Source organism: Corvus kubaryi, unplaced genomic scaffold (assembly GCF_017639235.1).
Source record: "Corvus kubaryi isolate FWS band 111438036 unplaced genomic scaffold, C.kubaryi_AGA036_p1.0 37334, whole genome shotgun sequence".
Lineage (NCBI taxonomy): Eukaryota > Metazoa > Chordata > Aves > Passeriformes > Corvidae > Corvus > Corvus kubaryi.
This window is the reverse complement of record NW_024581108.1, coordinates 9,505,785-9,520,145: the sequence shown is the minus strand read 5'-3', so window position 1 is coordinate 9,520,145 and position 14,361 is coordinate 9,505,785. Positions and strand designations below refer to the sequence as shown.

The 14,361-nt window shown below is 37.6% G+C and overlaps 1 protein-coding gene across 5 annotated transcripts in view; it reads left to right on the top strand.

Annotated features, from left to right (window-relative positions):
- The first annotated feature begins 117 nt into the window (after nt 1–117).
- CCDC18 (coiled-coil domain containing 18) overlaps nt 118–14,361 on the top strand; it is a 26,204-nt gene continuing 11,960 nt past the window's right edge. The window contains exons 1-17 of one of the 5 annotated variants that reach the window (XR_006016449.1): nt 118–320; nt 695–842; nt 1,019–1,169; nt 1,715–1,882; nt 2,800–2,909; nt 3,757–3,885; nt 5,437–5,533; nt 6,843–6,964; nt 7,828–8,137; nt 8,346–8,449; nt 8,559–8,719; nt 9,270–9,490; nt 10,264–10,374; nt 10,996–11,127; nt 11,885–12,019; nt 12,599–12,676; nt 14,159–14,275. Coding sequence is in view for 4 of the 5 variants with exons in the window: in XM_042030189.1 (XP_041886123.1) it covers nt 703–842; nt 1,019–1,169; nt 1,715–1,882; nt 2,800–2,909; nt 3,757–3,885; nt 5,437–5,533; nt 6,843–6,964; nt 7,828–8,137; nt 8,346–8,449; nt 8,559–8,719; nt 9,270–9,490; nt 10,264–10,374; nt 10,996–11,127; nt 11,885–12,019; nt 12,599–12,676; nt 14,159–14,275 (2,286 nt within the window). In the remaining variant the exon portion in view is untranslated. Of the gene's footprint in view, nt 321–694; nt 843–953; nt 1,170–1,714; nt 1,883–2,799; nt 2,910–3,756; nt 3,886–5,436; nt 5,534–6,842; nt 6,965–7,827; nt 8,138–8,345; nt 8,450–8,558; nt 8,720–9,269; nt 9,491–10,263; nt 10,375–10,995; nt 11,128–11,884; nt 12,020–12,598; nt 12,677–14,158; nt 14,276–14,361 lie in introns of those variants that run through there. The other 4 variants (XM_042030189.1, XM_042030190.1, XM_042030191.1 and 1 more) reach the window with 4 other exon arrangements.

Genomic DNA, 14,361 nt, shown 5'->3' with positions numbered 1-14,361 from the left:
CCCCCCGCCGCACCAATCGCCGCCGCGTCCCGCCCGCCCACAGTGCACCGCGGCGGCGCGTGCTGCTCCCGCCCCAGCGCGCGGGTGGCGGGGCCGCGCCTGCGCCGTGAGGGCCCCGCGCGGTGCGAGCGGCGTTGGGCGCTGCTGTGGCGGGCACGGGGTGGCTCCGCCACCGGCACCGACCCGCTCGGAGCCGAGGGACGGCCGCCAGTGCCCCGTGCCGCAGCTCTCCGCCAGCTCGGGCCCCTGGCGCTGGTGCTGCCCGTCCGCCCGGGCCCGGTTCGCTTTCGTCTCTCGTTGCGCTGGTCACGGGCAGCGAGGCAAGTTTTGCGCGTTCGCGTGTGTGCCGTTCGCTTCTCGGGCTCCCCGCCAGGTGCACGGGACTGCCAGATCTCTGGGATGCGCTGCGTGACAGATTTTTGGCAAATAATATATAGCAAGTTTTTCCGGTTTTCATATATGGCAAGTCATGAAGCTTTTTGTACTTCGTGAATGCATATAGAACTCCTCACAAAAGAGACAATTTGTTATTTTTATCTAGTGTACATGGGAAAGCGTAGTGTGTGAAATGTACGTCTACATTTGGAAATTCAGTATTCTCTTTATTGTATTTTTTTCTCCTTTCCTTTTTTTAATCTTTGCAAATAGTCTTTATGCACATTTAACAGTGTTTTAATATTAAATATTACTTTAGCCTTATGCATGTTACCAATGGAATGTAGTATGTGGACTTGCTCTAAAAGTGGTGCTGACGAAGACCTGCTCGCAAATGTACAGTCGTTACAGAATCAGCTGAGGAGAACTGAAAAAAACCTACAAACTGTAGAGAAAGAGCTTTCCAGGTATGAGCGTGTCTGGGAGTGAGAGCCTTCTGTCTCTTGTAGTGTGAATCTGCCTTATTCTGTGTGACAGATTACTGGAATTAGCTCCTTTTGTGCTTTTCATTTGACTAGTCTTTATGAGCAACCTAAAAAAGAAAAACGGGGTAGTGACTTTTTGCTCTCCCTTCGAACACTAGTACAAGTGAACATTACAGACACTGCTTCGATGAGGTGATAGACTCCCGTCTGGAGGACTTTGAACAGCTGAATTACAACTGTCAAGGCTTTTCCAGCTGTAAGAAGAATTCTGGTAGAACATCTCACCAGGATTTTCAAAGAAAATCCAAAGTAAATATTTCTCTTCATTACTTCTTTTTAGAACTTTGGCTTTCTATTCTTTGCTATGTTTTTGAACATTTTTTGGCTGCTGGGCTTGGAGTAGATACACTGTAGCATCGGACAATGATACCAAGTGAGTCCTCTTAAGCATAGTATCATTTGAGTACATTTCTTCTGCTAAGTTTCTGCTCCCACCTTTCAGTACTTGAGGCTTGTGAGAAAGATGGGGGCAGGTCCTGTTGCTGTAGGACAAGGGGTAATGATTTTAAACTAATTTAGATTAGCTGTAACAAGATGTAATAAGTGTTTTACTTATGAGGGTGGCGCAACACAGGAACAGGTTGCCCAGAGCCGTAGTAGATCCTCCATCCCTAGAAACATTCAAGGTCAGGTTGGACAGGGCTCTGAGCAAGTTGATCTAGTTCAGGTTGTCCTTGCTCTTTGCAAGGTGGTTGGAATAAATGACCTTTAAATTTCCCTTTCAACCCAAACTATTTATGATTCTATGACATATTTTTATGTCTAGTCTTACTCAAATGTATTTTTATGTCTAGTCTTACTCAGTATCCACAACTTTGGATAAAACTGTGGAAGAAAATGAACATCTTCAGGAGAAGTTGGATGCCCTTCATGAGCAAAATGCATCTTTGACTTCTCAGAACCACTGCCTAAAGAACAGAGTGGAAACAATGAACTTTGAATTGATGCAGTCAAAAGCAAAAGTATGTATCTTTAGTGTATTCATCAAAGAGAAACACAAACCCCAAGACACCCAGTGACCATGATTTTTGAGTTTATAATTCCAAGCAGAATATGTTGGGTTTTGTCTTATCTTAATCTGTGTAATATGTAATATTTGGTATATATTTAATATTCAGTATTAACCTTGCACTGAATACTTTGGAATCTATTTCTCCGTGGGCAAAACAACTATATTAATTATGAATTCCATCTGTTTATGTTCCAAAGTTTAGTCTAAAGACAGTAAGCCACAAAATAAAAAATACACTATGAAAGAAAATAGTTCAGTAGTGTATTTAGTACTGTACATTCATGTGTCTGAGCTACATAGACATTAATGGGAACAATAATGGCACAGTAGTCATTTGTCTAGGAAACGAAAATAGTTGATCTCTCAGGTTGGATTAATATTGCTATTTTGAAAAAAGTGAAGGTGAGTTAGAAGGGAATATTGTATCTAATAAATCATTACTGATTTAGTGTACACTTGTCTGTACAGGTTTGTTTCAGGACAACTATGTTCTTTTATTTGGTTTATATATAATATTATATAGCTATGCTTAGTGCATTTCGTTTGAGAAATGTTATCTCCAAAACAGTACAAATAAATAGATAAACAAAATGTTTGACTGCCTGGCACTGAAAGAAGAAATATTTGAATATAAACTTTTGGGGCAAAGCAAGAGACAAGATCAACCTATAAAGAAATAATTTTGCTAGACATCATGTCACACTGGAACTGGAAGGAATGTTAAACGAGCAGAAAATTGGACTTTATGAACAAACATAATTTACAGTAAGGTTAAGAGCGCTGTCATTCAGTAAGCAGATTGTTCTTATGTTTCTCACCTGTATATATGCAAATGTTAATGTAACTCCAAATATGTTTGTATTTCAGATTTCATATCTTGAGGCCGCTTTAGGTACACATTTAGTCAGCATTCCGAAGTTGAAGGAACAGATTGTAAATCTGGAAGCAGACGTTTCAGCTCAAGATAAAATTCTGAAGTAATAAGTGTACTTTAAAATCATTATTTTATTGTTGTCTCACTGCTAGTTCAATCTCTTTTTAGGGATGACTGGTACTGCGTGGGTCATGTAATCTGGGTCTTCAACTTCAGAGCCATTTATAGGAGGAGGGAGGTGGTTTAGCTTGTGCTGAATGTACTTCAAGAAACTGAGAAAAACTACTAAAGACTGGTAAAAGAAACCAGTTTATAGTGTGTGCTGAATATGGATATGCCCTTGCAACTGGACAGAGTGATTGTTTGCTACATGACCACATATATTCTCATGTAACAAGCATATGTATTTCTAAACATGACCATGTTCTTTGTAATATAAAGGATTCTTTCTTCAGGAATACATCAATCAAGGCAAATGGCCAAATAAAGCTGAGGTAAACACTGTTCAGAGGTGTCAGGAAGACATACCTGGTTGTCAACTTGCCATACAACCTCATGTTATGTAATATTCAATAAATATCTCAGTAGTCTGTCTTCAAAAAAAAAGTATAAATACTTATGTTAAATTTGTATTTTAGTGTTCTTTCCCAGTCACACCTCTTGGCAGAGCAAATATGATTTCTATGATCAGAGCTCATGACACAAAGACAGCTCTCTGGATCCTTGGCAGTTGTGACACCTGGTGCCTATTGACAAGTCTTAGACACCACTCCAGACTGCAGACATATTCCTGGGGAGTCTGGAGACTACAAGTGTTCCTAGCCTAGTTTTGAGAGTTACAGCATATTTGTCTAGCACTTCTTGAACATCATGTGTAGAAAAGAACAACAGAAATCTATTTTCTTTACAAAACGTTCTTATTTTTTTATTATGCTTTGTTTATTTGCTAGAGATGCAGAAGATAGACTAGATCAAAATCAGAAAACAGCAACGGAAAGAGAACACATGTTGCAAAGATATCAAAAGGGCTATAAAAATCTGAAAATGGAGTTAATTGAACAAAGCAAGCAAGGAAAGAGGTAACTAACTAATTTTATTAAATGAAACCTAGAATAGTAGAGCATAAGTGTTTATTTCTATTGTTTGCTTTGTGGAATCAAATTGCTTTTCTGTTTTAAGGATGTTATTTTTAAAAAAAGGGGAAATTCTGTGGGAAGGTAATGATTATTTAAATAGACACATTTAAAATCTTGAAATTAGCTGGTAGTTGCAGGTTGATAGCACAAAGTAGTAACCAGTTTATCAGCTGTTATTTTTTTTTCTTCAGAATGGATGTATTACAGTGGAAAGCTTCAGTGTCCAGAATATATTTTTCCTGAATTATTTTTGTCTTTGTCTTGCAAGAACCTGCAGTGTATGCTCAGTACTTGGTATTCAGCAATATTCCTTGGTGTGAGGAAAGTGATAAAAGCACAACTCAATCAAGAGAGCATTTTTATGTTATCCTTAATCTTACCTGTCCATATGGTACTGTTGAAAAGGGTGCTGTAATTCCATCTCAATCCCCATTTCCCTCTCCTATTGCCTCCTTTGGCCTAGTGGTTCCATCACCACTGGGAAGGCTAGGGAATTTGACTATTGGAAGTTGCTATAAACACTCTTATCACCTCCAAAATGTGATTTTAAAGGAGTGGAATAAATAAAAGGATCCCTACCTGCCCTATTAATTTAACTGCATTACCTGGGGCAAAAATTAACTGAATTAATGGCTTGGGAAAGCATTTCTTGAACCATTTAAATGCAAACTCTGTTTAACTTGTGCCTCTACCCATGAAATTACTTCTAACCTTCTTAGGGCAAGAAAACCTGAAATACTATAAGGCTTGCACTACTGGTTGAATAAATGTTTTGCTTTATGATTGCTGTTCATTCAGAGCATGTGGGAAACTAGCTGTACTTAGTTACTAGTTGCAAATGTAAATATTTTGGTACTTCAGAAAAGCTGAGCTTCTGCCAGGTGTTACAGGCAACATATGACGTTATGGTTAGTATTAATAATTATTATGGTTTACTTTTAATCATTAATTCCAACAACTTACTATTCTTAATCCAGGTAAACTGAAGTGCTTTAGACTAATGCTGGTTTTTTGTTCTGAAATGCTTTTATCCCATTCTCTGAATACTTTTGCCGTCTTCAAATGGGCAGTGGTGGTGAGAGACACCGATCTGAGGGTTGGTTGTACTTTGATGAGGCACTGCCCTATCCCCACAACTCCCTTAGTGGAAGAGAGAAATGTTATGGAGCAGCAGCAATTCTTGTGTGCCTGTGTTGGCTGTCCTGAACAGACTGCATACCTGAGCTGTCCTGAGGTTACTCTGCCAGCTTCTTCCGTAATGAGTAATGATGGGGGAAGAGGCAGTGGCGTGGAATGAGAGGCAAAAAGGTGGGAGTCTGGGTTGTTTCTTGGAAGACATTTTCACGTGATATCTGGGGCTTGGAAAGTTGGAAGAAGAAAGGAAGTACCTGGATTAATTACTGTAGTAGTTGTTTTTAGTAACTGGAGAAGATAGTTACATTAATAGCTGGAGTTTGTAGGTTTTAAAATTGATTTGCATCTTTTGCTTGTTAGAGCACAACAGCAGAGAAATGAAGCTTTGTTAAACGTGGAGGAGCTGACAAGAGCTTTCACAAAGTATAAAGCAGAACTAACTGAAAAATTAGAAAAGGTGAGGGTTTTTTCTTCACTTGTATTTGCCATGGTATTAAGAATTTTATTCCAATAGGCCAGGCAGCTAATAGCAACAAGTTCATCAGTGAGTCAAGAGGTGGGACAGGGTAAGCAACTGTTTATGGTGATAAATTGTTATATAATTTTACACTGTCTTTGCATGGTCTGGATCTTTGGAGTTTGCATCTTTGGAGTATCCTAATACTGCTGCTGTTTCTTCTGTCTCCTGCTTGCCAGCTGGGAATTTTACATTTTAGAAATACAAGATCCTTTTAAAAGAATTATTTTTCTCCATATGTATAAGCTGTTCAATAAACCATGTGCTGAAGAAGAGCTAAGATGAAAAGGAATTCTTCTCCCAAAGTTCCAATGATCAAAATTGTCAATCCTTACTGCCTTGTGGGAGGAGAAAATACAGTTAGCTCTTACAGAGAATTTTTTTTTATTAGACTTCTTTCCTTGTGGAACAGGGTTGCCAACCACAAATATTTGTGGTGGCTGGTGAGGCTACGTTGCAAGGGACAAAGAGAGTCCACTGGTGGGACAAGTTCCTGGTACCAAAAGAACCTCCTCAGGTTAGGGTGACCAGAAAGGCTTCTCCCAGGATGCATTGTTCTGCTTCCCTGGTTGACCCGTGGCCCCTCCACCCCCTTGCTACCTTATATGTTTCATGTCCCAAAAAGTTCTCCCCATTGGTTCCCCCATTGGCCTTTGCCCCTCGCCACTCCCCCAGAGTTTCCCCATGGGTCCCCATTCCCCAGTCCTGCCTGTGTACTGCCCCCGTGCCCCCAGATCATTGGTCCCTGGTGCTCGGCTCGCTCTGGTACTTAAACCTGGACCCTCCATTGTTTTTTGTCTTTGCTTCTTGACTCCTTCACGGTGTGAATGCAATAAACCTCTGTTCATGGAATTCAGTGCAGAGACCCTTCCCGCCTCTTTGCCATCGACCGTATTGCTGAAGCTGCCCGTGCGTTTGTGCGTGCACGCGTGTGTGAGTGTGTGGCTGATCCTGCCGAGCGGCTGTGCTAACGAGACGCTCTCGGAACAGCGCAGCACCTCGCGCTCTGCCACAGAAGCCGCGGAGCCCGGGTTAGCGATAAATATGCCCTAAAATACTCAGTTAATTTTTTCCTAAATGACAGAAAAATTTCTTTGCCTCTCTACTCTTCACAATAGTGAGCAATAGTGTTATCTACTAACTTACCAGCAAGAGCATAGCGTTTATAATAATTCTTTTAAAAATAGCCTCTTGACCATGGAAGCTTAGTTTATTGCTGTACAGTGATGAAAAAAAATTGCTTTTTAAGGCTAAAGCTGAAGACGAGGTATTGGGAAAACGTTTAATTAATTGTGAAAAAGAAAAAGAGGAGTTGAATGAAAAGTGTATCAGCTACAGAAAGGATCTAGACATCCTAGAGGAGCAACTAAGGTAACACAAAGGCTTTTAAAAATTCTTTGCACAGTTATTATAGAAGAAATTGCATGTTGCAGATGTCACTGTGAATATGCTACTCAATTCATGTAGTTCAAACCAATACATTTCTACCTATTTTCTGTAACTAATTTTTAAACACTTTAATCCCACCTGCTGCCACTCATTCCCAGTAAGAAGCTCCCCACCAAGCCTTCTGGGACACTGATTCCCTGGGTTGCTGGCTGCTCCTGACGGCTCTGTGGCTGCTCTGGTTTGCTGTGTAGCTGTGCTCTGCCCGTGGGGTGCTCATGCACCTGCCAGTGAGCAGCACCCAGGGAGTCCCCTTGCACTGCCAGCTGTGGGTCCCTGCCTCTTGCATATCATGGTGGCAGTCCCAGCTAGAATGAAGGATATTCTTGGCATCTGATGGGGAGGCCGCACTCAGGCCTCAGTGGAGGTTGTGATGCTGACTGCAGCTTATGGAACAGTCAAACTTGGTTTTGACTGCTCTCTGTCCCAACTCCCACTGTTAACACGTTGTTATGCTTGTATGTTTCATTTCAAGCTGAACCCCCCTTTTTTTCAGGAGTTCTTTGGTAATTCCCTCATTGCTTTAATGAGGGAAGACAACCATCAGCTGGTTGTCTTTAGAATTGTTAGGTTTGGACAAACACCTGCACAGATATTTTGGGGGTATTCAAATTTACATGCGTTGTCCACGCTCACATTCCTGTCTTAACTGTTGTTCTTTAGGCCATTTTGGCAGGAATGGGCAGTGTATGAGCACCCTTACATTAGCTTGAGTCTCCTTAATAATTCTCTGCTTCTAATAATGAAAATCCTCTATGTTGAGCTATATCTTTTTAATGTCTTTTTAGGCAATTAAAGGAAGAGAATCACAACACAAAAGAAGAAATTAAAACTCTAGAGGCAAAGAACACTGAAATGACATCAATGCTGAGTCAGTCTGATCAGAAGATCATCAAGCTTGAGAGTGAACTTTCTGAAAAAGAAATAGTACTTAAAGAGAAAAGTGCTCTAATAAGTGAAAATGAAGAGCTGAGAGCACTTACTGCACGGCAACATAACCACTTGAAATTATGTTGTCAAGAAATTGAGGATTCAAGGGAAGAGCTCAACATATTAGAAACCATTATTTCTCAGCTGTCTTTAAGTACATCTGAAGAGGTAGAGTAACTAACACAGTCTTAACAGTGTATTATGTTTTGAATAATTTTAAGGATTGATTTATCCAAACTTCTAACATCCTGGCATATGTCTTAAAAGTTATATACTGTCTTAAAAGTTATATGCCAGTATAACACATGAATTAAGGAGGCTGTGAAGCAATAAAAAGTTGATTTTTCATTGATCTTTGTTTTCTGTTAACTTATAGTTTAAATGGCACCATTTCAAACACCAGTTATGGAGTTCTTCAACAAAAGAAGCTACCTCTGAATCTTGTGGTGAATCAAGTAAACCTTTGATTGCAGACCTAAGGTATAACTTTCTGGTTACTGAACTATGGCAAGAATAGGCAGTTAATAAGGCGGTATTAGAACTAACGTGTAGAAAGAATGTTTAATAGTTGTCTCCTCTTTTATAATAGCATTAAACTGGCAATGAAGGAAGCAGAAAGTCAAAAGCCTTGTGCAAACTTAACCATCTGTACTGAAGCTGAGCATCTTTGTAATCGTAATGAACGACAAGAAAACAGCAGGTTGTGCCACCTGGAAATGGAGCCTGTCAAATTGATCAGAAATCCAGGAGGTAAGCTTGCTGAAATAGCTGTGCAGTTCTGTCTAATTAATCCACAGAACAGAAATGTTCTGGAGGGATTCAAGTTAGTTTTATAGCTGTTTTGAAACGTACCTCTGAGCTAACAGGTATGGTTTGGTTGAACAGGGAGCATTTTGCTGCCTTGGAAACTGTCATGTTCTCCAGACACAACATATTCCTTTCTTTTGCTACTTAAGTTGCTCATTCAGCAATAGCCAAGTTAGGAGTTGTGTTGAAATGGAACCATGTATTTTTTTCTTTATGCAGGTTGTGCTAAGGTCTCCATATTTTTATTGACTCTTTGTATCCTGCTGTCACAGTGTTTCTGTGATTGCTTCTGTCATTGCTGTTAGGACTGCTCCATGAAATTATGTCAGGGCACCTACATGACGATGCCGTCTTTGGTTTGTTTGTTTGTTTGTTTCTTGGAGTATTGTTGGGGTTTTTGTTGTTTGTTTTCATGAGTCTCTGCTTTCAGTTACATTATGGGTTTGCATGTTCTTTTATAAATTAATTTTAAATTTATTTTTTCTACTTTGAGAGAGGAGAAAATGTCAACAGTTGGAACTTATAAGCAAACAATTTGAAAAGCTGAGGCAAAAATTCCAGAAAGAGATAAAAGAGTTACGCACTAAACTGACAAAAGCAGATGATGAGAATTCTGCTTTGAAGACCAGCATGGCTCAAAGAACCAGTCAGTTTCAAATCATACAGGAAGACCTATTGAAGAAGGCTTCAAAAACTAGTAGCTTAGAGAGAGAAGTAAGTTTTTAATGACACTGAAAAGAATATGCCACTTTTTCTTTAGTTCAGTAATCAAAGCTAGTGAAGACAATAGTTATGGAAAAACTGCAATTGCTATAATAATTTTAAAATCTGATTAATTTGAGAAAATTTTAAACTAAACTTTTCAGCAAGCAGAAGGACTTAAGATAGCAGCCTTGATTTTTTAATTCTCAGAAATACTGTTTTAAAGCTGGTGTAGTAGGTAGGCTTTTCTGCTACTAGTTTGATTTGTTATGTGGAAAATGTGCACAGTCTTGTTGGTTTGGTGTGGTTGAATTAACGGGTAATCTTAGGAAGTAGATGTTGAAGGAATTGTATTTTTCCTAATTAAATGCTAGTGTAGTTGCCAGAGATGAACTCCATTACCAGAGAGACACAAAAGAAAAAATTTAAGCTTCTGCTTTTCTCAGGGTGAATAAGTTAAATTGCTAATGTTTCCATTCTGGTGCTAATGGGTTTATAGAGTTCAGCTAATGGGATTTGCAGTATTTCCTAGTAATGAATGTAAATGTTATAAATATGTAATAGCTATTTCACTGATAATTAATTGGATAAATTGTAGGTAAACTGTCCTGAATCTTTCTCTGTAAGTAATAAAAGATGATAGATCAACAAAATCAACCAAACAATTTATTAAAAATATTATAGTAGTAGCTAAAATGGAATCGGTGATAAGAAATTGTATACAAATATTTGAATAAACCTGAAGCAGTTGTCTACATGCTGTTTTGTGCCATATTTAATTTCAGGTAAGAAAGAAATCTTCTCAACTTTCTGCACTTGAGAAACAGTTGGAAGAAAAGACTATTGCTTATTCCAGTGCTGCAGAAAGAAATGCTGAGTTGGAACAGGAACTCACGGTAAAATGTTCTCAGTGAGAAACTACATTTCTGTAACAAGACATAAAAGTTTAACTTAACAGTAGTATTCCCTGTATTCAAAATGTGTAGACTTTCAGATCTGCTAAATAATCAATGCAGATTTTAGGGAACACAGGTTTTAAAAACTGAATCTTGTTTGAAATAAAACATCTTTTATTCCCTGCCTTTGAATGTGGTAAGTTATTAATGAACATGCTGCCTTTTCCTTGTGGTCATACGTGCAATGAAGATCTGGCCCTGTAAAATTGCCTTTGGTTTCAGCGACATACATGTAGATTTGTAAATAAAAAAGTCTTCCAAATGGTGTTTTAAAGATTCCATCTATTCATATGAACACTGAATTTCTTTTTGTCAGAAGTTGTTATCTGTGCCATAGTCCATCTTGACAGACACCTTGTCTCTGTAGAGGCCAGATTTACTGACATTCTATACTTCCATTACAGCTGTGACATCCTCTGAGATGACACATGCTCTGTGTAACTTTAGTATTTTCTTTGTTGTTCCTTTATGAAATCTATAAACTAGATGATCAAATAAAACACCGCTTAATATCACAGCTAAATGTTTTTATTAAGTCCTTTTATTGTTGCTGCTTCCCAGGGTAAAAACAGACGCATTCATGAGCTGGAAACCACTATCAGTGAAGAACATGAGAAAATAACTTCTGCTTTTGAAAATGAAAAGTTGGTTCACTTTGAGCAGCACAAAGAATTGGAGAAACAGATTGACTTAGTAAGACCTTTATCATGTGGTACTATGTATGAGTGTTATACTTGGTAACTTTTTCCTATGTTTATTTGTCTTGTAATTTCGAGGCACATCCATTTAAAAAGTTATGTCAAGAAGCTCCTTCTTCTCCCTACATTCCCTGATTTTAGTACATTTTCCATCTAACTAGCTATACAACTTTCCCTCTGGAATATTCATATCCTGCTCAGCTGAAGAGAAATAAGGAGATAAGGAGTTAGGAAAAGTACTGTTGTTCTTTGCTCCAAACACCCCAAAAAAAAAAAAAAAAAGTATAGCTTTAGTGCCTAGTGAATGGGTTTAAAGCACGACAGCTTCTAAAAATGTTCTCTTGTTGGCTGAACCTCGGCCAGTCTGAGTCATATGAGCATCTGCATTCAGGGAGAATTGTTGGTAGGTTTTTCAGTCTCTAGAGAAGAAGTCTGTTTCTCCGTGTGATTAGAAATATAACTGTGATTATTTCTAGCTGTTCAAGAAACTTCTCATCTTTTACTAAGGAATGTATGCATGTCTTATTGTCTTGGCTGGTGACAGACAATTATACTCTGTCTGCCTTCATTCTCCTTCATTTGAAATATTAAGTGCTTGGGATTTCTTGATAGTTTTAAGACTGTGCAATACTGCCAATGGCAGGAATGTATTTAATTTTCATTATAAAGATGATGGGTGAATAGAACTGAATGACATATTTAGATGCACAAATTCTTATTAAAACAATAAATTATGATTTACTTACGGACAGCTTCGGACACAGCTGGGGAAGAAACATCAAGAATTCATTGAACAAGAGAAAATAATATCTGTTTTACAACAAGAGGTTATATATAAACAGCATCACATTGAGTCATTGGATGGGCTGTTAATAGGAAGCAGAGAGGTAAGGTTGGCTCTTGACTTTCTTTAAATGAAAATCAAACAAGTGACTAAAAATAATGAAAAGCATATCCTTAAATACATGGGAAAATTGGGGAAAATGAAAGATGTTTATGTTTTAGCTTCTTAATTCTTGTTTGAGTAATTGACTGAATCTAGTGTAGTCACCAGTTACTGCTACTACTGCTATATATTGTACAAATTTTAATGACCTTTCAGTATTTTCTGTCTTTATGCCTCTGGATTGCCCCTTGGGCTTTTCTCTCTAATGAAAGGAAAGAGATCTGGATAAAGAATGATTGCATCAATCCTGCACTAGGTGAAAAACCAAGAATGTTCTAGTACGATAATGTTTTATTCCTTTTAACAATGCCTGCTGCTGAAGAATATGAAGAGACATCTATCAGCAACCAAATTCACTTCAGAGTATCATGTACACAAATACATTATACAAGAACATGTATTTTAAATACACTGATCTGCAGGTTTTTCCTGATTCTGAATATAAGTTTTTATTAAATTACTGTTATTATATTAATGTAATATATTTTGTTCTCTTGAATAAAAATATCTGTAAAAACAGGAAATGGAAAATCAAAATGTCAAGAAAGATCAAGGCTTGAAGGTGCTGGAAAGTCAGTTAACAGAAGAAAAAATCAAAGTTAGTAAGCTCTTTGTAATTTTCAAGTAATAGTTTCAAGGTTTGCAGTAGTGGTGTATTTCCTTCTATCTTCTACAGAAAAACTGTCTCAGTAAATATTCCAGAAGTCATTTATCTGAAGTATTTCTTTTTTATCTGTTGTTTCATTTTGATTTGTTTTCTTTTTTTTAATTAAAAGAAGCATGATGAAACCTACGGTAAGAGCTTATGCAATGGATAATTGCTTTATGCAATTATTATAGTTACAAATAGGGCAAAGTTGTGCTTATTGTACTCCTAAAGTCCAACACTGTCTCACAGAGCTAATGTTATATATGCTTTTGGTCTATATATGGCATATATTTTAGATATATATGATACTATAATATTGGTCATGTTTTTAGCCATCTATACCTCTTCCTAGTGTTTGCCTGATAAATATTTTCCGTGCAGCACTTGCAACGGGATTTTAATAAACCAGTGCTGTGTGGGGATTTACCCCAGTCAGGTTTCAAAGTATTAAATCTTCAGGATATCAGTAGGAGAAGATACTGGGGACTTTGCTGTTTTCATGCACTTTCTGAGCTTATGTTGGACCAATTTTCTATCCATGTGGTTTTATAGTATTTGGGATGTTTTCCAGAGATTTAAAATTAGGACACATTGTAATTTCTCTTCAAAAAGCTCTTGGATTAGCTGGGGACAGAGATATACAGTCCAGTGTGGTTTAGAAAACTGGCAGTCTGATTGCAAAATTGAAAGCATTAGTCATGCTGCAGCTAAATTCAGTACAATTCTCATTGATGAGAAATCCTAGCACTGAAACTAAACAGTTAAGAAAGCTTAATTACTGTGCCTTAAGATCTCTGGGGGTTTGTTTGTTATAATTTTTATCAGTTCAAGGTTATAAGGTATTTTTTAGAGATTACTCAAACCCGAATGAACATTAAAAGTGTAAAATAGATTAACAGTGGTGACACTGCTCAAAGGTCTTCCTTTCCCATTTGCTGAAACTCAGGCACTGTCTCCCAGTGCAGAAAGGGAAATCATGCTGCTTGGTAACTTTTTGAGAAGGATTCTATTAAGATCTGAGTGGTTTTTTTCAAAAATGTGTGTCAGCTCACCTATGATGATAATTCCAAATTTATTTATGCAGTTCTATATGTAATAAAACATGATGGATTCATTTTTGGTATTGACCATCTGTTTGCTTTTAAATTCTAGCTACTGACAAATGCTGGCATATCTTCTCATAACTGATTGTCTCACCTGATCTAAACACAATCTGAAGTATTGTAATTTTGAATTTCACAAATACTTTTAATTTTTGAAGACTATTTCAGTTTTAAAGTTTACTATAATCTTCCATGACTGTTTTATACTCCTACGATAAAAATGTAGCTTTTCTGATGTTTTACACAAAGATGCCTTTTAATACAATTTTTAGACTAGTTAGTACAAACCATGCCATGCAATTTTAAATAATCTATTGCATTCACCTAGGTACGACAACTTGAGTCAGCACTAAATCTATGTAAGGAAGAAGTTGCACTGTATTTGAGTCAGTCACAAGAAAATAAGGAGATGTTTGAAAAGCAGCTGAAAGAAAGGTCTGAAGAGGTAATAGTTGTTTTACAACTCTTCTGTACTCCAGAGAACACTTGTTATGATTGATTTAATCTAAAAGTTTGTGAAATAACAGCCAA